This window comes from Aspergillus uvarum (assembly GCF_003184745.1).
Source record: "Aspergillus uvarum CBS 121591 unplaced genomic scaffold BO82scaffold_5, whole genome shotgun sequence".
Classification (NCBI taxonomy): Eukaryota; Fungi; Ascomycota; class Eurotiomycetes; order Eurotiales; family Aspergillaceae; genus Aspergillus; species Aspergillus uvarum.
Genome location: NW_020291302.1, coordinates 547963 through 567932, shown reverse-complemented (window position 1 = coordinate 567932; position 19970 = coordinate 547963). Strand labels below are relative to the sequence as shown.

The following is a 19970-nucleotide window of genomic DNA, read 5'->3' as shown; positions in this document are numbered from 1 at the left end:
GGGTTGCAAACGAACCCATGATTGCGGTTGTTCAGAATCGGGGAAACGCGCCAAGGGAAGTTCCTGTGCGCGTCTCGGGGTTGAAGTTGAGCGTTAGATGGGGGTAAAGAAGACTTCCGAATTAGAAGTCTTGAGAGAATGCGGAGGATGACGTTCAAAGGACGATGAACGATGGGTGGGTTGGGATGCAAGGAAGCTCCGCAGTTGAAGAACAGAGGGGGAAAGTAGGTTTATCCGTGAGGATAATTTTTAGTGATGACACTAAAAAAGTCAGCCTCCAAAAAGTGTTGGTGCGGCTTTTGGGCCTGCTGGCGCTCGACCCAACCAAGTAAAGTCCCAGTCCAGCTTCCCGAGGGCTTTTTTCCCCTTCCAGTCTTTCCCAACCCACCCCCCTCTTTTGCTTGGGACTCTTTTTGCGGAGAGACTGTGTGAAACTCTCCACTTGAGTTGGTAGTCTTGACTTTCTTTTTTGTTTTTTATTCTTTCTTTTCTTTGAGTCATGTTTTGCCAATTCTTCTTACAGGTTTGAATACTTTAAGTTATCTGCTGTGGAGGTCTTTCATTCGTCACTTCTTACCTCTTCCTCCTCAAGCCTGATCCCGGCCAAGCGCATTTTCACTGCTCATATTAGCCGGCAGATTTGACATGTAGACAATCCAGTAACTTCTGTCGCAGGGATATGAAACATCACCTGTAATATTCCCGAACCATGTCGCCTCGAATTAGTCTTCTTGTTGACACCAGTCTTCCCTGCGGACGTATCCGCAACACTACTGCATGGAGACAGACTTCTATCAGACTATTCAGCTTGCACTGACCAGGAAAATTAGGTAAGGCTTCTCTGCATTCTTGCCATTCTTCATAAGTGTGTGTTACAGCTTCTGGCCCCATTATATCCTCAGCTGGCTGGGCACGAGGAAGCAAGGTTCCATGCCCGCTGTGAAACAAAGAGAAGTAAAATCTCGGGTGACTTGCAGCCACTTGTAGTTGCTGCATACTCTCGCCTGCATCATTACAATTGGACAGAAAAGGGTGAACCATCGCAGGCTTCCTTGTGACCGTCGTGAAAGATCAGCTCGCTTAGGGTATGAGACGGTCAAGTCGGTTCGTATGCTCGAGAAGTAAGCAGCGTCGTTGTGTTCAATCCTTGGCTAGCAGAAGTGCTGCGCAGTGGGTCAGAATTAACGTCAAATGCTTGCTGAGACATTAGAATGTACTGTACAGTACCCGGCATCAATTGAGTAGAGGATGTGGGCTCTCTCTGTACAGTCAGTATCATGAACCGTCTTCCACGTTTCGCCTCACATCCAGGCATGTCATTAGGCATGCCATTATGTTATCAAAATCATATGCCCTCATTTTCGTCAATCGTCCTACATGCGTGAATTGCAAATGTCCCAGACTGTGCTTTTGATGGCCATAGAATATGAAGGGTCTGAGTTGACTGCTCGGCTTGGACGGCCAATCGAACTTTGACTCCGTACAGTATATGCATAGGAAATCGTCGAGAACAGCCGAGAAATTGAGTGCGCACAGTGCTCAAGGAAAGGCGTCTGACTTGATTGAGTGCGTGAAAGCATTGTAGGTTCGCTGGCAAGAGCAATCATGGGCACTCTACGCAGTACGCGACTCGTTTCGTCCGACGGAACAGACTAGCAATAAGGTTTCTGCAACAGTTGCTCGAAGTCAGCCATGGTGTCGATATAAGGATAGAAACTGCAAGATCAAGCGTCCGAGTCCCACAAGCGACGGACAACACGATAAAAAGGTCTTGAAGCATTTTGTGACTCGTATGGAGCAAGATTTCAAGGCTGCGTTGCAATTCGGCTAATTTCAAGAAGAGCAGATATGCTTTAAAGCATTGCCTGCCTCCAACATCCAGATGGTCAGTCAGACTGTTGTCGTGTGCTCCTTTCGCTTACCGCACACGCAATTCAAGCAATAGCACTGGGGCTGGGGTTTGAGTGAGGTCCAAGCCAATTGTGAGCTGAGAAGCGAGAAGGGTGCCTCTTCGGCCGGATGACCATTTAGACCGTAGGGTGCATTCTGGCAGGAATCAGTCAAAAAATGACAATTGCAATAGAAGACAAAGGGAGAAGTGGTCAAGCTCTGTTCTTCAGGTTGATAACTGGACCCGCTTGGATTGCGGGCAGATCGAGACCCGCTGGGGTGACATCATCCTCCGCCCGCAATTACTCGTTCCTATAACTCATGTTGCGCTCTCAGCCTTGCGATAATAGGAATTCGGACCTATGTGCCATTGACCGGGATCTCTACAGACAGAATGAATTCAAGAGGAATTGAATACTGCTGAGTGCCGGTGTGGTCATGAAAGTCCTGCTTGGAGCCATCAGATTCTGGATTATGCGCATAGCTACATGACAAAGCAATCTATGCAGAGCACAGATCACGTGCACCATTATGGTTTTCCCTGGCGATGAGCCGATTACTTGGGAGATCGTCGGCCTTGAGGTGTAACTAACCAACGTACAAAGTAGATCTGGGGTTAATATCTGACTTTGATGTCGACAGCAAGCAGGATGAGTGAACAGAACAAGAGCCAGTCCACGTTTTTCCCGCTCGTCAAGGCAGGAGCTTTGAGCGGTTAGTCCCTTCAAATCCCGGCGAAGCCTCCACGAGTGTACATTTTTCGCATGAATTCCATGATCCAAGTTCCTACACAGCATGGCTATAACTGAAATGGCCCACTGACATGCCACGATAGGCTCTCTCGGACTGGTGTATGGAGGTGTTGCAGGTGTCATCCGGTCTCCTAATCCGGTGATCCATTCTCTATCTTGCGGTGTTCAATGGGCTGCAACCGGGAGCGGCTTTTGGTGTAAGTGTTCCCTCTTGACTCCGTGTTGTGTTGATTTTCGCAGAGATCTGAGTGTACCCCCTGCAGTCTTGAGAGAGAACATCTTAAAATATCGTTTCGAAAACAATGCCGATCCTAAGCAACGCGCTTATGTCAGCGCTCTATCAGGGGGTATCGCTGGAGGCACTGTTACCCGACTACTAGGTACGTCGATTGAATATTCTTTCCTGCGGTCGCTGCTGGGAAAACACTGCCTGCGATACTAATACCTGGCGTCAGGGGGTCGACTAATTCCAGGAGTGGTGTTCTTTTCGGCACTAGGCTATCTGGGCCAAAGCACTTATAATGCGATCGACACATGGCAATTAGAAAAGGCCAACACTCCATCGAAGCCGATCCTTCAGCGGATCGCCGATTCTAAATGGATTCCGCTCAAGTCCCTCTCCGATGATGATTATAGGGGGATTTTGTGCGAGAAGCTCCTGAGCATTGAGGCTGAGATCGCGCTCCTAGATGAAAAGATTGAAGGACTTGAGAAGCTCAAATCTCAAGAGCCAGATCTTTCCTCGTCCGACCCAGCCACCAGGTGACCCAAAAGTCGAGTCCATAAATCCCTACCACGAATGGCCTTGCTGTAATAGAATGTTACGGGTTATTTTCTCCCTGGCCCTTGAAGCGCGTAAGATCTGGCTTGCTGCAACTCTTGACCTAGCCACGCCGATGCGGAGCACTGCGAAGATCATGCGGCTATTCCGGCACTGATGATTGTTCTATAGAAGGCTTTGCTCCCCAAAGGCGAGCCCTAGTGAACTTACTGCCCGCAAAAGCGCAGTAGTTATCACCATGTATAATATGACACTACTTTGTTCCTCCTTGTATACCCCAAAATCAGGATTGTATCACCTAAGTTAAAGCTGTTGAACTGTCGTCGCATGATCTAAGCGTTCTTTCGAGGCCTTGTGCAAATAATTAAAGGCCATGAGACTTGATATAGCGTCAAACGAAATGAGTTTGCCTCCTATCTAGGTTCACCGGCTCAGGAACCGCAACTCTATACTAGTAAGAACTGCAGCGCTTGATGTGGTGTAAGCAAATGGTTGTACTGTAACCTCCATGCAAGCAAAACGCCAGATGACCCGAGTGGCTGTCACAGGGGTCGTAGTCAAAGGGTGTGTGTGTGTGTGTATGTGTGCATGAGACCCGATTGACATGCAGGTTCAATTGACAGGCACCTTTAATTTTACGATTCTAATAAATCTGTAAGATGATCTTCAGACGAACCACCCCTAAAAGACGGGCAAACCCACCCACCTTCAATACTACGTAAGCTATTAACTTACTTCAGGCTTCGTACGAGGGTGTACAACCGTATGTAAACTGCCGAGCGAGCCGGACGGACGACGGACAGTCCGGCCACTGCGCAAAAGTGGATGTGGGAGTAGTGGGAGTGGGCGGCTTTCCGCTTCCAGTTCTGCCCGCGTCGGGTTCGACCTTTCCCGCCGCTGACAGCTGGTTGTATTATCCATCGTCGATTATTCTTCGAGCTTCCTCAACTACGGTTGTTGCATCATCAAGCATCCAACTCTTCCCCTTCGCCTCATATGCTCGGGAAAGAACACACTCAAACAGAAAATAAGCATGACTGACTTACAACTGGCCCGTCCTTGTCGCATCATCTCTCCGGCTGGTCGGCACGTCTCGTATTAACGGAGACCTGTCCTTCGCCGGTTCCGCAGACAGGGAATACATCCCCCCCTCTCTCCTTCGAGAACAGGAGGATTGCGGGCTCGATTCAGGGCTGTGCGTCCGTTCGGATTGTTCACCTATCGTGGCTTTCGATAGCCTCCTTTCGCTCATTACTCTTATACAGATCTCGAACGACCTCCAGCATCTCCATGATTTCTTGGCTGACGATTCCCCGTCCTGTGCAACCGGTCAGTCCCGCTGACCGTGAAAAACGATGACGCTCTTCAGTCCGACCACGATTCTCGTGGGCTTCCTTTTCTTATACCTCCTATCCTTCCTTATCTTCGCCATTGTCCGAATTGCGACCGGAGTCTCCATCCAGCGAATAGGATACCTCTCTCTCCGTCGAATTTCCTATGTCCCGAAAGATGGCGTGCAGATCGAACTCCGTGGCCTAGGGCTGTCCTTACATCCACCGTCATTCGCGCAACCTACATGGCTCAGTCTCAAGCTAACAGAGCTCAAAGTGACGCTGGATCCGTCAGCTTTGGGCAAAGCTCGCAAACCAGTGAACAGACCCGATGTCTTGCAGCCGCAGAGTCCTTCGGAGGACGATGATTCGAACAAGGAAAGCACGGAAACGGCCGGGCACAACGCTAAGCAGCGGAGTAAGACGTGGAAGAGCTTGATGCGCATCAAGGAGCAAGTGAAACAATTACATCGGAAAATTCATTGGTTGAAGTTGGTGGATGTCGTGGCCGTCAATACTACCATCAACATTGTCGAAGCTGGTCAGATACAAGTGGGATCACTGTCCCTGGGAGTTGATACTAGGCGCAAAATAGTCGATCGAGGCACATTGTATCGGTCTGGGAAAACCGATGCTAGCGAACAGAAGCCCGCGGAATGGATCATGAACGTTCAGAATGTGCTCCTAGCCGTTGATGGAGGCGAATCGACCGAAGTGCTGGACAATATTCGCGTGCATATACATGGTCTTCTCCACAAAGAACTGGATGGCCTCAGGGATGCTTCGATCGCTCTCAAGGTTGGAAGGATGCATATTCCATATGACGACTTGATGACATTCATGCAGCGCGTGAAAAACTCCAAGCAGTCGCCGAAAGAGCCTGTCGATAGCAACAACACCGACGACGAGATGTCGTTTGCTGATTTCGTCGAAGAACTTGATCAACCCGGGAGTAGGGATGACTCAATTGTACAGACCGTCGCGGATTCGAAAGAGTTTGCCGGTTCTATACTACGCGGCATACAAGGGATCCAGGTGGCGCTGAGCTTTTTCCGCCTGTCTCGGGCTTTTCAACCATCGTCTGAAAAGCAAAGTCCAATATTTCTCAGTATCGTATCTCACGAGATAGGCATCGACTTACACCGCATGGATCAGAAGAGCCCTGCCCATCGGATGTATTTCCAGCGCAAGGACGTCGCACATCAGGCTCTTCTTGCCGCCATTTCTCTTTCGGTCAGCTTGGACGATGGCTCGGGTGAAAGCGACAACATACTCTATATTCCGATGGCCACAACGACGATAAAGACCACCCTGCCTTCCAAAACCATCAGCTCGTTTGACGACTACAACCCGGAGGAGCGCAACACTAATATTCTGTTTGCCAATTTGGTGGTTACCTCACCTTCCCTCGATCTTGAGCCAAGGCAGGTTTCTAGACTCCTCGGATTGTCGCAGTCCTGCAGGCCATCACCCAGGGGCAAAAAAAGAGACAACAATCGCTTGATATCGCGATTACTTCCCAAAGCAAGCATCAAAGTGTCCATTCACGAGCCGGTGGTTAGATTTGTTCTGCCGATTACCAACCCAGATCGGACCTCCAGCGATGACTACAATCTTCTCATATCCTCAATATCTGCTATTTCGCTTGATATTGAGTCTTCGCACTCTTCGGAAGGTGGAGTGCATTACTCATTGTCCTCAATCTATCGAGTGGCTTCGCACAAATTATATTATCAGACACCATCTGGTATTAAACATAATCTCCTCACAACTGAGTCACTGGAGTTTAAGGTCCTATTGAGTGCTTCTCCGGAGGTACGCGTGATGGCATCGGGTAATTTAAATACCGCCTCCGCACACATGGTTAATGATGAAGTGAATCGCGGAATATACGAAGTCATTGAGCAATTCCGCGCTCATACGAAGCATAAGAGAACGGTATCTATGTCCGTCGAAGAGCGGAAGCCTAGTGTTCTGAGGCGTGTTCCCCCATGGCTCCTCAGGTTCCAGTTCGAGGCCACTGGCCTTAGCTTGGAGATTGCCGGTATTGATGCCAGTGTCTCATCGTTATCTCGTGGTGTCTCATTCCAGCTGCAATCATGGACCGCAGACTATAAGGCCCAGAAGTCTGAGCCGATTGCTGTCAGCTTCTCAAGGCGGCGTACGCCTAGTCATTCAACGATAGGTGATGAGTCGTCCTTCAAGTTTCCTACCTCACCACCAAGGCAGAAGCTAGGCGTCGCTGCCGATGGTCGTCGACTTGCCATTCATGTCCGTGGCTTTGAGGGATTCGTGATTGAATCTGAAGATTTTCTGGAGGCCGAACCCTTCTTCTCCCTTCCGCGGTTCGAGGTTGCTTTGAGCACTATGAGCGATCGCCTCGGACCGATTTTTAACATTAATTCTGTCTTCAAAGGGGTTTACCTTCAGTATTCGCTCTACCGATATTACTGTCTTGGGGTTGCTGTTTCTGTGCTTAAGAATGCTTTCATGCGTAGGCCATCCGGAAATCAAGACCAAGAAGCATTTCAAGGTCTGAACAGCTTCTCTTCTCCTCCGTCGTCACGGGCTTCTTCAAGAGGCGAGCTTGTCACCGTCGATGTGAGGGCGACAGTCATTCAAGTCAAGACTTTCCTCCCTGCGGATCCCCCAATGTTGTTGCAAATCTACGGGCTCACAGGGGGGTCTCATCGCCTCTCTACTCCTTTTGTTCGAGCTCATTTGGTACGACTGCATGCTGAAGCTCCCAAACTCAAAGGGATCTGGGCTAGAATCATAAGCATGAACAATGTCAGGCTTGACCTGCGCAAGATGAAAATAAAGCAGGGTACAAGCATGGTTGAACAGAAATCAATCGATGTTTGGGCAGATTTTATCCGACTTGGGGTTCCGCATCATATGGTCATGCATCGCATCTTTGACAACTTCATCAATACGTCTAAAGCACTCAAGCAACTCCATCAACGATTCAAGGGCCATTCGGCTGAATTTGGAGCAGCAAGAGACCCGGAAGACCCGAAGAAGGTGCCTAGGATCTCCTTGCGCAGCAAAGCATTACTCTTTGAAATGGAAGATGATGCTTTCGAGTGGAAGCTTGGGTGCATTTACCGCACTGGTTTACTGGAGCAGCGTCAGCGCCTGGCGAGGGAAGAGGCGTTTGAATTAAAATTGCAGAAGATAAAGGAGACAGATCAGCGACGCACTTCATCTAGACTCCGTACCAGGTCAAGCCACCGAACTCTTCGCAGTGAACGCCAAAGTGAGGAGAGAAGGAGAAGTAGGAGTGCGGATGCAAAGCCGCGGAAGAGCTTGAATGATGACAAACGTGGACGAGACAAGAAGTTCCGTTATGACACGGAAGGTGCTGCTTGTCTATCGTGCGAATCCAAAATCTCTACCGAGAACGCGTGGTACCGGCTTCAGGAGCACAACGCCCGATCCTGGAAATCAAAGATTGACTCCGCGCTACGGTTCCAGGGTACATCGATCAGGGAGGTGAGAAACATTTTCTCGGGCGCGGACGAACCGCCAGAAGACGTACAAGAGACAGAAACTGTCCTGTCAATCCCAAATCGACCTGCTATTTTGTCCGCTTTGATAAGTGACATCAATCTTGTGATTGACAAGCCGTCTTTCCCCCTGGAAGATTATCCCAAGTTCCTGAATAGCATTGGTAAAGGCATGCCGATTTCAATGAAGTATGCTTTGCTTGTTCCCATGAGTATTCAGCTGGACATGGGAGAAGCTCGGGTTAACCTCAGAGATTATCCGCTGGACCTCTTGCACATTCCGGCACTTCGACCTGGGCAATCTCCAAGATTATCAAGCTGGTCCCTGCGGACCAATTTCGTGATTGCCGAGGAGTACCGCGATCATAAATCTGCTAGACAGGTCAAGTTGGAATTGGTCCCTTCAACAGAACTATCAGATGGGTTGATAAGTCCGCCTTTTGCCATTGAAGTCTGGCGATCCGTTTCTCCTGTGAAGACATACTCGGACCCCACCTTCGAGATCAATACCAGTCTGCCCACAAGCATCTCCTGGGGCATGTCTTATCAGCCCGTTATCCAGGACATGATGAAGATCATTGAAGGCTTCACGAAGACCGAGATCGATCCGTCCGATAGAGTCGGCTTCTGGGATAAGATCAGATTGAGTTTCCACTCGCGAATCAAGGTAGTATGGAAGGAGGACGGCGACGTCCATCTTCGTCTCAAAGGATCGCGTGACCCATACGTTGTTACTGGATTTGGTGGTGGGTTTGTAATGTGTTGGCGCAAGGATGTCAAATGGGAGATCCATACCAGCGATGATCCAATGGAGTTCATGAGCGTTACAAGTGGGGAGTATGTGCTGGCAATCCCCGACTATAGCCACGAGGCACGATATATGGCCGAGGCTACGGCCCAGGATCTGGAAACGACATCATCTTCCAGCGATCTGAAGAATGCAGCTCACTTCAAGAAAGTCGTTATGAAGCTATCGGGTGACGTGCGTCTGGTTGCTGGCTTAGTATTCGAGCGGAACGTCAACGAGAATGAACGGTCATTCCAGTTCAGACCTCACTACGATGTTGTCCTTCAAAACCCCCTACTCATTGACCCAGCACATAAAGAGGTAAGCTATATGTCCTGAATTTTGCAAAGTCTAAAGCTAAACTGTCAACAGGATTATGACGCCTACCGCGGCTTCCGCAGTAACCACATCCATCTATCGATCTCTGTCATTGCGCCGGTCAGCAGGAATTGGTCTGTTGACTCCGTCCAGCCATCTGCAAGCTACAATACCGTGCATTTGAGTCCCCGCTTCTTCACACATTTCTTCAATTGGTGGTCCCTATTTTCGGGCGTTATGTCATTGCCAGTCCGACAAGGACCGCTATGGCCCGGTGTCACAAAAACAAGCAAGAAGTTCAACCGTCATTTAGCGACGGTCAAGTACAAGCTACTCTTTGCTCCACTATTCGTTGCCCATATCTATAAGCACAAGGATCGCGAAGATTACGCGGAAGATGTCGTGACGGCCACCGGCATCAAAGTTCGACTGGACAGTCTCAAGCTCGATGTTCACCAAAGACGGGAGCACGTCAAAACTCAAGCCAAGGGTCGCTTAAAGCAAACCAAGGCGAGCGCGATGCGGATCAACCAAGCACAGCTGGATCTGCAGGCCGCAGATTTTCGTGCTGTTTCTGCCAGCATTGAAGGCACAAATTTCGATGACATCGAGAAAAATAGGGATGATATCTTGTCGTCCTTCCAACAGCCCGTCGCATCGGTGGATTTGTCTCGGTTCACGATCCCTGATCAAAACCTTGACTGGATAGACATGGACGATTTCGTGGAACTGGACTGGATACTGCCTCAAGAGTCGAACCCCCGGACTCAGATCTTGCCTCTGGCATTCACACCACGCTTCACATACTTCCGTCAAACCGATCATGGGCAGACGGTGCCAGATGAGACTGGATATAGCTCATTTGGTGACGAACCGACTCACATTTGTGTGATGTCTGAGAACAATGAGCCTCGTCGAGTGCAAATGGAGTTGATTAGAGATCGCCTGGTCTCCGTCGAGGCTCAGATGCGTGATTGCAACCGGACTATTGGTGAGCAGGAACTTCGCATGGCGAAGGAGGTAGATCATGATCCCGAGTTACGGAAGCAGCACGCCGACTATCTGAGACAAGCAGAAACGTTGACACGGAGACGAGCGTTCCTTACAGCTGGTCTGCAACGCATTGAAAGGCTAATAGCCCGGGAGGAGAAACATCCAGTGGAAAGAAACCCGGAAGCCTTCGCCAATGACAGCGCTTCTAAGCTGGGAGCTGACTCAGATTCAACAAGCGATGCGCGAGACGCCGACATGGACGGACTCTACTCTGGGCCTGATGACGAATTGGCGAGCGATTTCAACAATCGGTTCATCATTCACAATGTTCAGCTCAAGTGGAATAACTCGTTGAGGAACATCATGCTTCGTTACATCCACCAAGTAAGCCAGAGACGCGGTTTCGTGTACTACATGTCTCGGCGGGCCGTCAAGTTCATCCTCGACATTGTCGAGGAGCAGAACAAGAACAAGCAGAAGCACTCAAAACTGTTCCGGACAGCATCGAGACGCCCCTCGGATGCCCGAGGTCTCGTGGATAGCGAAGATGATGACAGTGTCGAAGATCGCATTGAGCAGTTGTTGAATGATGCCAAACGCTTTGTGAGCGCCGAAGAACAAGAGAACCAGGAGCAGGGAAAGCCGAGCACTCCCACATCGGAGGGCTCCAGCGAAAATATTGCGCCAGAATTCACACCTCAGAACAGTTATCATCTGCGGCTCATCGCCCCTCAAATCCAGCTCCAGAGTGAAAAGAACCAGAAATCTGTGTTGTTGGTCGCCGCTAAAGGGATGCAATTGCAGGTCATCTCTATTATGGACAAAGAGCGAGTGTCTGATGATGTCAGCGGTCTGGTTCAGCGTCGCTTCTCCCTTTGCATGGACGGAGCCCAGTTCTTCGTGGCAACGCAGAAGAATCTGATGAATCACCTCCAGTTTTATGCAGGCAACAAATATGGCAATTCACCAGGTTCAGCGTGGCCACCCTGGTTGACCCTAGAAGCAGTATTCGATTTTGAGTTGAATCCCTTTGGCTTCTCGAGGATTATCCAGAAAACTTCGGCTAGCTTACGATATGACAAGTACAACAATCTGCGTCTGAAGTATAACGAGGAAGTGGCAAAGGGTCAACCAGGGCAACCTCCCAATATCGAAGAGCAGGAGCCGAGGATGGATCACATTAGTGTTGATTTCCCCCACTTCAGAGCCATCTGTGATTCGGCCGAGTATTATTCGATGTACATCATTGTCCTGGACCTACTTCTTTACAGTGAACCACTGGAAAAGGTCCGCAATGAACGTTTGGAGAGGATCATGCTCACGTCTGATTTCAGTGACCTGAGGGGTGCTCCAGAAATGGTGTTTAAACTCCAGGCCCGCATTCGACAACTAGAGGAGATCAAAGAGCATTTCCAAATCCATGCCAAGTATTTGGACAAGCAGGGCTGGGAAGATCGCTTGGTCCTCGAGAAAGACCTTACTCAATGCGAGGACGAGCTGTTCTTCTTGATGAAAGCCATTACTAGCTCTCAGAGAAAGATCGATCCGACCATGTCAAAAGCGAACGGAGTCCTCCGCTGGAATATCTCGGCCAGTGAGGTTGTGTGGCATTTGATGAAGGATCAGTCCGAACCACTAGTTGAATTCCAGCTGAGGAATGCTGCTTATGATCGCACCGACAACAGTGACGGTTCAAACCATAATGAAGTTGCAGTCGAACGACTGTATGGCTTGAACCTGCTCCCAGATGCGATTTATCCCCAGATCATCGTTCCTTACCTTGACCAAGCTCGCAGTCTCGACGGACCTGATGATTATATGATCAAGGTCAAGTGGCACATGCTTGAGGCAGTTGCCGGCATACCAGTGGTGGACGATTTTGAGGTGTCTCTTTTCCCTCTGAAGGTCCAATTGGAGCAGGTCCTCGGCCAGAAGGTTTTCGAGTACATGTTTCCTAATGTTGGGTCGACTGCTTTCGAAAATGGCGGGTTTTCACCCTTCATGATCAAGAACATGAAGCCGATTGATGGTTCATCTGATTCTGAGGAGGAGGAACGCCCAAAGACATCCTCTGGACATGAGCAGAGTGATATGTCGGCAGACGATTTGTCTTTGAAGGGATCTGGAGCCATCGAGTTAAGACTTCAGCCCACGCTTTCTCTGGCGGAGGAGGCCAGGCCTCGATCACAGCATCGCCATCTCAAGGGCCTTGCACTGACTCCCATCCACAAGGATAAAGATCCAAACCTCTTAATGCGCCCGTCGACAAGCGGGGCGCTGAGCAAGAAGAGATCGGTCGACAGCCTACGCATGTTGTCAAGACAACCCACGGAGAGGTCGCTAGCTAACACCCCCGGAACGAATTCCACCGGCGACGAAAAGTCAAAGAAATTCGCTCTTGGGAGACCCAGCAAAGGCAAGGCCAAGGAAACTCCGGATGACCTGGCTCAGATGATGTCACGCGCATCAAACTATATGACGTTGGCTCATGTCAAGGTGCACGACGTGGTGCTCTGCCTCAGTTACAAAGGCAAGGGTGATCACAACCTGGAGGATCTCCATGACTTCGTCTTCCGATTGCCGGTGCTCGAGTATCAGAACAAGACATGGTCGAATCTGGATCTGGCTCTACGCCTCAAGAAGGACGTTATCAAGGCTCTTATCTCGCATGCACCTGCAATTCTTGGCAACAAGTTCTCCCATCATCGTCCTTCCAAACAGCAGCAGCAACAGCAGAAGCGGTATCGCGAGCTTGTAAGCTCATCCCAGCTTCTACATAACTCAGACAGTGTAGCGCAATCAACGTCTGAGAAAGCTAGTAGCCTGGCCAGCGTCGACTCGAACAGCGAATACTCAGAGTCACAGCGCTCCGGACACTCGGGGACTTTGCCGCTTGCGCGGTCAAACTCACTCGGATCTAGCATGCTTAGCATCAACGAACCGAGTGGAGTGATTTCTGATTCTCGGTCGGCGAGCGAGGTTGATGTGGATGCTCGTTGGGAAGTATGTACTGCCTAAAGTTAATAAATATTGGGAAACCTTGCTAACTGGTTATGTAGCAATCTCGCCGGCTTGTCAATCCTCCCAGTAGACCGATGACTTCGGGACAAGCTCTGCCTCGATCTCAAACCACCAAGCTCTGGGATGGACCGGAAGAAAGGTAAGCTTATATGACTTGCATGGATCACATCTTTGAACGAAACTTATTCTTTTGTAGTAGTTCCGGCAACAAGACTGCATCAATTCGCAACTTTGGCCGCAAATTAATGCCTTCTCGGAAATAGTCTCCCTGCTTCACAGCGAAAGGCATTTGTTCGAACATCGCACCCCTTTCAGGATCTCTTTTTTCATAATAATCCTGTTCTCCTCATTAAGACCTCGCTTGTTACACATTCCCGACCTTGCATTTGCTATATGATACCCCCCAATGCAGTGGGTCGTATATAGGCGTCGGCACATCGGGTATGCTTTTCCCGCCATGGAGTCCGTTCATATTACCAGGAGTTTGTCTGGGGATCTTTGTTGTTGCTTCCCGCCCCCTGATTTTGCCATCCATCCTTATTGATTCCCTCCCCCCGTACAAAACCTTTATTGACCCTAATCTCTTCTCTCTTCGAAAATATCTTTCTGCATGTACCACTTCTTGTCCTTGTTCTTCTTTCGTTGTTCTTCAGAGCCTAGACGCTGAATCGCAAGTATATATCCTTTGCATGTGCAGGGTATGTTTACGGCCGTCTACGGAGTTGCATTCGTGGGTGATGCGCGATACGAGCGCATTGAACATATGGGGTGTGGTATGGTTCTGTGGGTATATATCAGGATAGACGGTGCAATAAAAAGGTGCTCTGGGTCAATACTATTTGTTTCTGCCATGCCATACAGCTTTTCATGAGAAGCGATGTTCAGAAATCTCCGTGCCCCACGACGGGTTGGAGAGTTAGCACTGCGTTCCGCTGAGGAAATTGTGTAGCAAGTAGCTCTTAGGCCGGCCACTTGATCTATTCGATGCAACGATAGACTACCTATCTAGCTACCTACCTATATCCTCCACCCCAACCATCTCCAACGCTCCCTCACACAACCCCTGAAGCTGCCTCCACCTCCCCACCAACATCTCAAGTCTGCGCCGCTCCCACTCCAGAGACCGCACCCCCACGTCCACGGCGGTCGAGGACGGCACAATAGACACAGTACTCCCATCACTCTTCCCTTCTACACTAGCCCCGTCCCCCACGCAGTTCCGGAGGCCATCATCCAACATCGCCTCAATCCGCGCAATCACCGCCTCGCATTCCCCGCGATACACCTCAATCCACCCCCGAATCACCTCCGTGCACTTCTCGCCGGAAAACCCCCGCCGCGAGCGGCCGGTGATCCACAGTTTCCAGTCGCGGCGGGTCATGGATTTCAGGGCGGCTGCTGCTTGGATGTTTTTGGGGATGGTGGGTTCATCGGTTGGGGGCAGTGTGAGTTCGAAGTTTCTGGGGTGGATGGTTAGCCTTTCCTTTCTTTTTATTTGTGTTTTGTTTACGGTTTTTTCTTTTGTTTTTGTTTTTCTTTTTTTTTTTTTTCACACTGAAGAAGGGGATAGGGTGGGGGGTAGTGTAGGGTGTTTAGGTGGAGGGCGGTCTTACCCGAACAAATCCTGCCCGATAAGGTCTTTCTTCTGCTCGATGGTGAGGTCTTGGAAGATGATATCGTCGAGGTAAATGCTATCTGAGGGGTTGGTGGGGAGGAAGAAGCCGTCTTTTGCTTGCTTGTTAGATTATGTTTGTTTGGGGCTTGGGGCTTGGGCTAGGGGCTCGGGAGAGGGGCATACATTCGACGAAGAGGAAGTCGTTGGAGTGGGAGCCATAGCTCATGAAGATTTCTTCGCCCTGGTCTGTGGTTCACGGGTTTGTTGTTAGATTGATAGGTCTCTTGTGGTGGTGAAGGTGTTCGTGTGTTTGGGGTTGCGTACCGTATTGTCGGGTTGCTTTGAATAGGTAGTTCTGGCCGGTCCAGATGACTTCGCATGCCTTGTTTGCGAAAGAGTGTTAGATATCTGGTTGGCGTAGGGGTATGGGTAGGGGTTGGGATTGGCTAGGTGAGTGCGTAGGGGCTGGCTGGCTGGCTGGTTGGCTTGCTTGCTTACCGCATCGTCGTCGTGGTTGAAGTAATCCGCAAACGGGACCATGGCGATGGCATCGTTCCAGTCCTCCGGCTCCTCTTTTCCCGGCGAGACATAGTAAAAGCTCCGCGAGTTGATGACGGACCAGTAGTAGGCGAACGTGCTCCACTCGATTTCTGGGTATACTTTGCGCACATGTGCCCATGCTGCCTGTAGCCGGTTCTCCTGCTGGGCCAGCAGGTTCTGGTATCTGGTTTCGTAGTCCACGCCTACTGGTTCTTGCTGGAAGCTATTCCAGAGTCCGGAGATTGAGGGGGGTAGAAGGCTTGGTGGTGCTGTTGACGATGAAGTCTCGCTGCTGCTGTCGCTTGTGGCCTTCTCGAAGGCGGAATTGGACCGGCGGAGATGCTCTGGCCAGAGCACGGGCATGGTGTCCTCGAACTCGCGGAAGTTAGGCCATACCTTGCGCCAGGGTTCCAGCTCCTGGAGTAAAGAGGCGTCTCCGTGGCTGAGAAATGCAGCGAGAATGCAATGGATGGAGGCCCCTGAGGGGAATTGCTCCACGAATGATGCGGGGATGGAGTCGATGGTCAGCATTGCTGATACGGGCACGCTGAGCATGGTCTCATTCTCCTGCAGCTGCATTAGCATATATAGCAGACAGTGGGTATGGATCATCTATCATGGAGGTCTTTAGGGTATGGGGTATAATACACACTTCTATCGTCCGCGTCGCTTTCATGCCCAGGCGTCGGCCGGGGAATCGCGCTGGAGTGATGCCGTTGATCGTCACGCCTTGGGACTTGGCCCATTGCATGAACGCAACATGTTCCTGGCCGGGGGACTCGTCCGTTGCCATCGTCAGCTGTCTTCTAGCCACTTTTTCCGCTGTGTATGTTGAATTGAACCCAAACAAGACATTGCGTGGATGCTTGTAGTTCTTCACGGCGCGATTAGGTAAGCGGGATATAAGGGCATTCCTGCCTGAGGCCAGCGGTGCTCCGCGGACCTGCCTGTGCAGATTCGCCATCCGCCTCGAATCCAAGGCTTCTTGCGCGCGACCTTTTTGTCTTGTGGTCGACATTGCGAAACACCATTCCCCCGCTCCCATTCACACCTCCCACCCCTCCCCTCAAAGCGAATTCAAGATGTCCGACCCAGCCACCAGCCCGGCCACCCCGCCGGACGCAAAGATCGACCACGCGGCCTCCCTCCGCTACTGGAACAGCGTGCCCGCCAACGCGAACGTGATGCTCGGCATGCTCGGCCAATACCCGTGGTACACGCGGATCGACCTGCGCGGGTCGAAGACTTTTTTGAATAAAGTCCGCCGCATGATCCCCGACTCCCCGACGGAGGGCAAACTGGCGCGCGGGGTCGACTGCGGCGCGGGCGTCGGCCGCGTCACCGAGGGCCTCCTTGCCCACGTCTGCACCACCGTCGACGCCGTCGAGCCCGTCGACAAGTTCATGCAGATCATCCGCGACTCGGCGCTCAAGCGCGACGGCGTCGTCGGCGACATCTACACCCTTGGCCTGGAGGACTGGCACCCCGACAAGCGGTACGATCTCATCTGGACGCAGTTCTGCGTGGGCCACCTCACGGATAAGCAGCTGGCGGAGTACTTTGTTCGGTGTCGCGAGGCGCTGACGGAGACGGGCGTGCTGGTCGTCAAGGAGAATCAGTCGACGGATCCCCGCGGCGAGGATATGTTTGATGAGGAGGATAGTAGCGTGACGCGCACGGATGAGAAGTTCCGGGCGCTGTTCAAGGAGAGTGGGCTCGTGGTGGTGGCGTCCGAGTTGCAGTTGGGGTTTCCGAGGAATTTTCGCCTGTTGCCGGTCAGGTTCTATGCGTTGAGGCCTGTTTGAGGTTGAATCATCCTGGAAGGGTATGAGAGGAGATTGCACAGGGTTGGATGATACGGAGAGCATTGAGATGGATTCTCGGCTTGAAGGGGAGCTGGGATGGCTATAGCTGACTGGGTAGAGACGGCAATTGTCGACATTAGCCGATTTGGTCCCAGGTATCTGCATCTGGCGGAGCGATGATGCTATGGCCATTTGAGCCTGCCATGATGGTCGTCGTGTCGACTACATCTGCGCTCTAGCGGCACATGGCATCCCCGCCACGGCACCTCTCGAATATGCCACGATATATGAGACTCGATCTATGTGTGCATGTTTCTAAGGAAGGAATGACGATGGCACGAGTGCAACGAAGGACGAACCAACCAGAACCGAGAGGATGGGTTGTTTGCTGCTGGCGGCAAAGTATACAATCTTGGTATTATGATTCCATTATTTAAAAGCAAATGTCCCAAGCCGAGAATAATAAGTCTAGGTATACGAACACAAGGAGCAACTATCAACAAGTCGCTTTGAAGCAAAAGGCCTGGGTATCTTTATGTACAGTAACATGTCGGCGCAGCCGTCGTAAATCTCATCATGAATATTTTTTCGTGATCTTCGTGTTTGTTGTGCAGTTGTTGGTTTGTCGTGGGCTTCAATAGTCCCGCACCTCAGCTCGTCTTGATTATGCTCAGGGTTGTCGAAATCGGATAGAAAAACACCATTGCAATGTATCGAAGCAAATGTTGTTATATCCAGGTAAACCGAGAAGTATCGCAACCCTGCAAGATGACTCAGGATTGAGTGGATGGAGCGGATGGACTAGATGGCGCAGATTGCTTTTCGCGGCCCCAAGTGAAGATATTCGGCAGTCGATCATGAACACTCTCAAGTCGCGTCCGAGCGGAGGGCGCATTCGGGTCGTCGGTATATGCAATGCCTCCTTCACCGTGGTTTGCACCCCATGATTGTCTTTCGCGTCGAAGATCACTCTGAACCCATGGGATAGTGATCAAAGTCCAGACTCCCGCCCAGGCGAATGGAAGCGTCCAGCCCAGCTTAGAGAGGCTCATTAGTCATGATAGTCATTATATTGGGGAGTGGACGGACTTACAGTATAGGCAACCGGCTCTTCCACAGTAAATATGATCGCGGTGATAGCAGCAGCGCATACGATGGATCCTCCGGTCCAGAAACAGTTCATCTGGAACAGCATACGGCGGAAATATGGGCTTGAGAGGTACCGCGTCCGAAGGGCATATCGATAAATCTGACCGCCACCTCCATCCACGGCAACCACATCTTCAATGAGCACATACAAGGCGGTGGGCATTGTTGAGCCTTTGGGTGTGGAGGAGATTCGGAAGGGTGCTTTCACACCACATGCGCGCAGGATGTCAAGGGTGAGGTAGACACCACCAAAGTAGAACATGACGGTTGGGAGGACCATTGCAACGAGACGCACTATACATTCACCGATGTTAGCCAGAGTCGGAAGCACGGCGAACTAAGATCAACTTACCGTATGGCTCTGCCGGTACAGTTCCTCTGAGAGAAGTTAGTTGTATTCCAGTAGCCTTGCCGACTATGCCACTTACACAATCAATTCAATTGCGAGGATCAACCAAACAATAGTAAAGTTGATGTGGAAGAAGTCCAGCTGCATGAGAGTCAGTTTAACCCATGGCGTTGGCAAGCAAGTAACATACCCATCCTTTCGGTGCGTTCAATGGTCGAGCGCGAGAATCTTTGCGAAAGAGGTTGTACAAACGATAAAAGTATTCAAAGACCGAGATACCTCCCAAGGACGCAGTCACAATACTGAAGACTGCACGGCAAAATAAATCAGTAAAGGTCGGAAGGGTCGGGAGTGCGCAGGGGGGCTGATAAACATACCGACGTTGTGAGAGAGGTCGGTGAGGTACCATAGACACCAGTATAGGATGAGCGGTTGAGCCATTGTGTCGATGATGAAGAGAATCCAGAAAAACGCGATCGACTTCTTCCTTGTGCGCAAAGAGTAAGGGAGCTGTGGAGGCTCTGAGGGCGCCGTTCCGGCGGTTGCTTCTGTATCATCCATGATGGGTGGCTAGAAGCGGCACGTAGTAGTCGGCTCGATCTGTCAATCAGTTGTTCTGTGATGTGATGGGTGTCTAGATTGATAAAGTAGCTTCCGAGACAATGCAAGGCATGGTGGGGTGGAAAAGGAGGATAAAAGTAGTCAGTGTAGAAGAGCAGGTATCTCGCGAATCAAATGGGATGAGAGTAGAATTACTAGACTATATGAGAGATTCGAAAGGAGGCTGTGTTCAAAGGCGAAAAAGACCCCGGAAACGACGGCTTAAGGAAATTGTTTTTCCCCCTGCCCATTGAATTCGGCGAACCGAATGGCTTTTTTGGCTGGCCGCGATGCCTGACGTAACCCGGTCGCGGTGATGTCATCCGCCCGTTCCGTCACTCTTGGTTTTTTGCTTGTTCCTTCATTCCTCCACCAAACATCAACAGCATAAACAACCCAAACACTGCATATCCTTCAGCTCTAGACTTGGCTGATGTTATAAGAGCCACTGTTGTCTCACTTTAATGAGATTATGTCTGGGAGGGTGCTGGGATCCAGGTTCCATCCCAAAATGTCATCCCAGCGGTTCA

At 50.7% G+C, this 19970-nt stretch overlaps 5 protein-coding genes across 5 annotated transcripts; 3 read left to right on the top strand and 2 right to left on the bottom strand.

Annotated features, from left to right (window-relative positions):
- The first annotated feature begins 2494 nt into the window (after positions 1–2494).
- On the top strand, positions 2495–3575 carry BO82DRAFT_350745 (uncharacterized protein). Its single transcript, XM_025634237.1, has 4 exons — positions 2495–2604; positions 2726–2839; positions 2906–3022; positions 3098–3575. The coding sequence occupies exons 1-4, from the start codon at positions 2541–2543 to the stop codon at positions 3406–3408; spliced, it is 606 nt and encodes a 201-aa protein (XP_025496161.1). The 5' UTR covers positions 2495–2540; the 3' UTR covers positions 3409–3575.
- A 1203-nt stretch (positions 3576–4778) lies between these two features.
- On the top strand, positions 4779–13645 carry BO82DRAFT_326888 (FMP27 family protein; the record flags this gene model as incomplete). The annotated part of the gene is given in 4 exon segments (XM_025632937.1): positions 4779–9382; positions 9401–13364; positions 13421–13521; positions 13582–13645. The coding sequence occupies 4 exon segments, from the start codon at positions 4779–4781 to the stop codon at positions 13643–13645; spliced, it is 8733 nt and encodes a 2910-aa protein (XP_025496160.1).
- Positions 13646–14353: 708 nt separating this feature from the next.
- Positions 14354–16461, bottom strand: BO82DRAFT_428933 (ribosomal N-lysine methyltransferase). The gene is made up of 6 exons (XM_025640486.1): positions 16190–16461; positions 15496–16104; positions 15322–15379; positions 15181–15243; positions 14996–15107; positions 14354–14842 (listed from the first exon to the last, which is right to left on the bottom strand). The coding sequence occupies exons 1-6, from the start codon at positions 16328–16330 to the stop codon at positions 14392–14394; spliced, it is 1434 nt and encodes a 477-aa protein (XP_025496159.1). The 5' UTR covers positions 16331–16461; the 3' UTR covers positions 14354–14391.
- Positions 16462–16619: 158 nt separating this feature from the next.
- On the top strand, positions 16620–17342 carry BO82DRAFT_326881 (N-terminal protein methyltransferase; the record flags this gene model as incomplete). Its single annotated transcript, XM_025632936.1, has 1 exon — positions 16620–17342. One exon carries the CDS (start codon positions 16620–16622, stop codon positions 17340–17342), a length of 723 nt encoding a protein of 240 aa, XP_025496158.1.
- A 707-nt stretch (positions 17343–18049) lies between these two features.
- BO82DRAFT_142984 (uncharacterized protein) lies at positions 18050–19498 on the bottom strand. Its single transcript, XM_025630088.1, has 6 exons — positions 19218–19498; positions 19031–19149; positions 18920–18981; positions 18844–18869; positions 18436–18785; positions 18050–18379 (listed from the first exon to the last, which is right to left on the bottom strand). The coding sequence occupies exons 1-6, from the start codon at positions 19399–19401 to the stop codon at positions 18116–18118; spliced, it is 1005 nt and encodes a 334-aa protein (XP_025496157.1). The 5' UTR covers positions 19402–19498; the 3' UTR covers positions 18050–18115.
- Positions 19499–19970: the final 472 nt, after the last annotated feature.

Coding starts and splice junctions, on each gene's coding strand:
- BO82DRAFT_350745 (XM_025634237.1), top strand. CDS start 2,541: ATGAGTGAACAGAACAAGAGCCAGTCCACGTTTTTCCCGCTCGTCAAG. Junction 2,840..2,905: donor AACCGGGAGCGGCTTTTGGT/GTAAGTGTTCCC, acceptor TACCCCCTGCAG/TCTTGAGAGAGAACATCTTA. Junction 3,023..3,097: donor CACTGTTACCCGACTACTAG/GTACGTCGATTG, acceptor ACCTGGCGTCAG/GGGGTCGACTAATTCCAGGA.
- BO82DRAFT_428933 (XM_025640486.1), bottom strand. CDS start 16,330: ATGGCAACGGACGAGTCCCCCGGCCAGGAACATGTTGCGTTCATGCAA. Junction 16,105..16,189: donor AAGCGACGCGGACGATAGAA/GTGTGTATTATA, acceptor ATGCAGCTGCAG/GAGAATGAGACCATGCTCAG. Junction 15,108..15,180: donor CGACTTCCTCTTCGTCGAAT/GTATGCCCCTCT, acceptor AGCAAGCAAAAG/ACGGCTTCTTCCTCCCCACC.
- BO82DRAFT_142984 (XM_025630088.1), bottom strand. CDS start 19,401: ATGGATGATACAGAAGCAACCGCCGGAACGGCGCCCTCAGAGCCTCCA. Junction 18,982..19,030: donor TGAACGCACCGAAAGGATGG/GTATGTTACTTG, acceptor ACTCTCATGCAG/CTGGACTTCTTCCACATCAA. Junction 18,870..18,919: donor CTCGCAATTGAATTGATTGT/GTAAGTGGCATA, acceptor AACTTCTCTCAG/AGGAACTGTACCGGCAGAGC.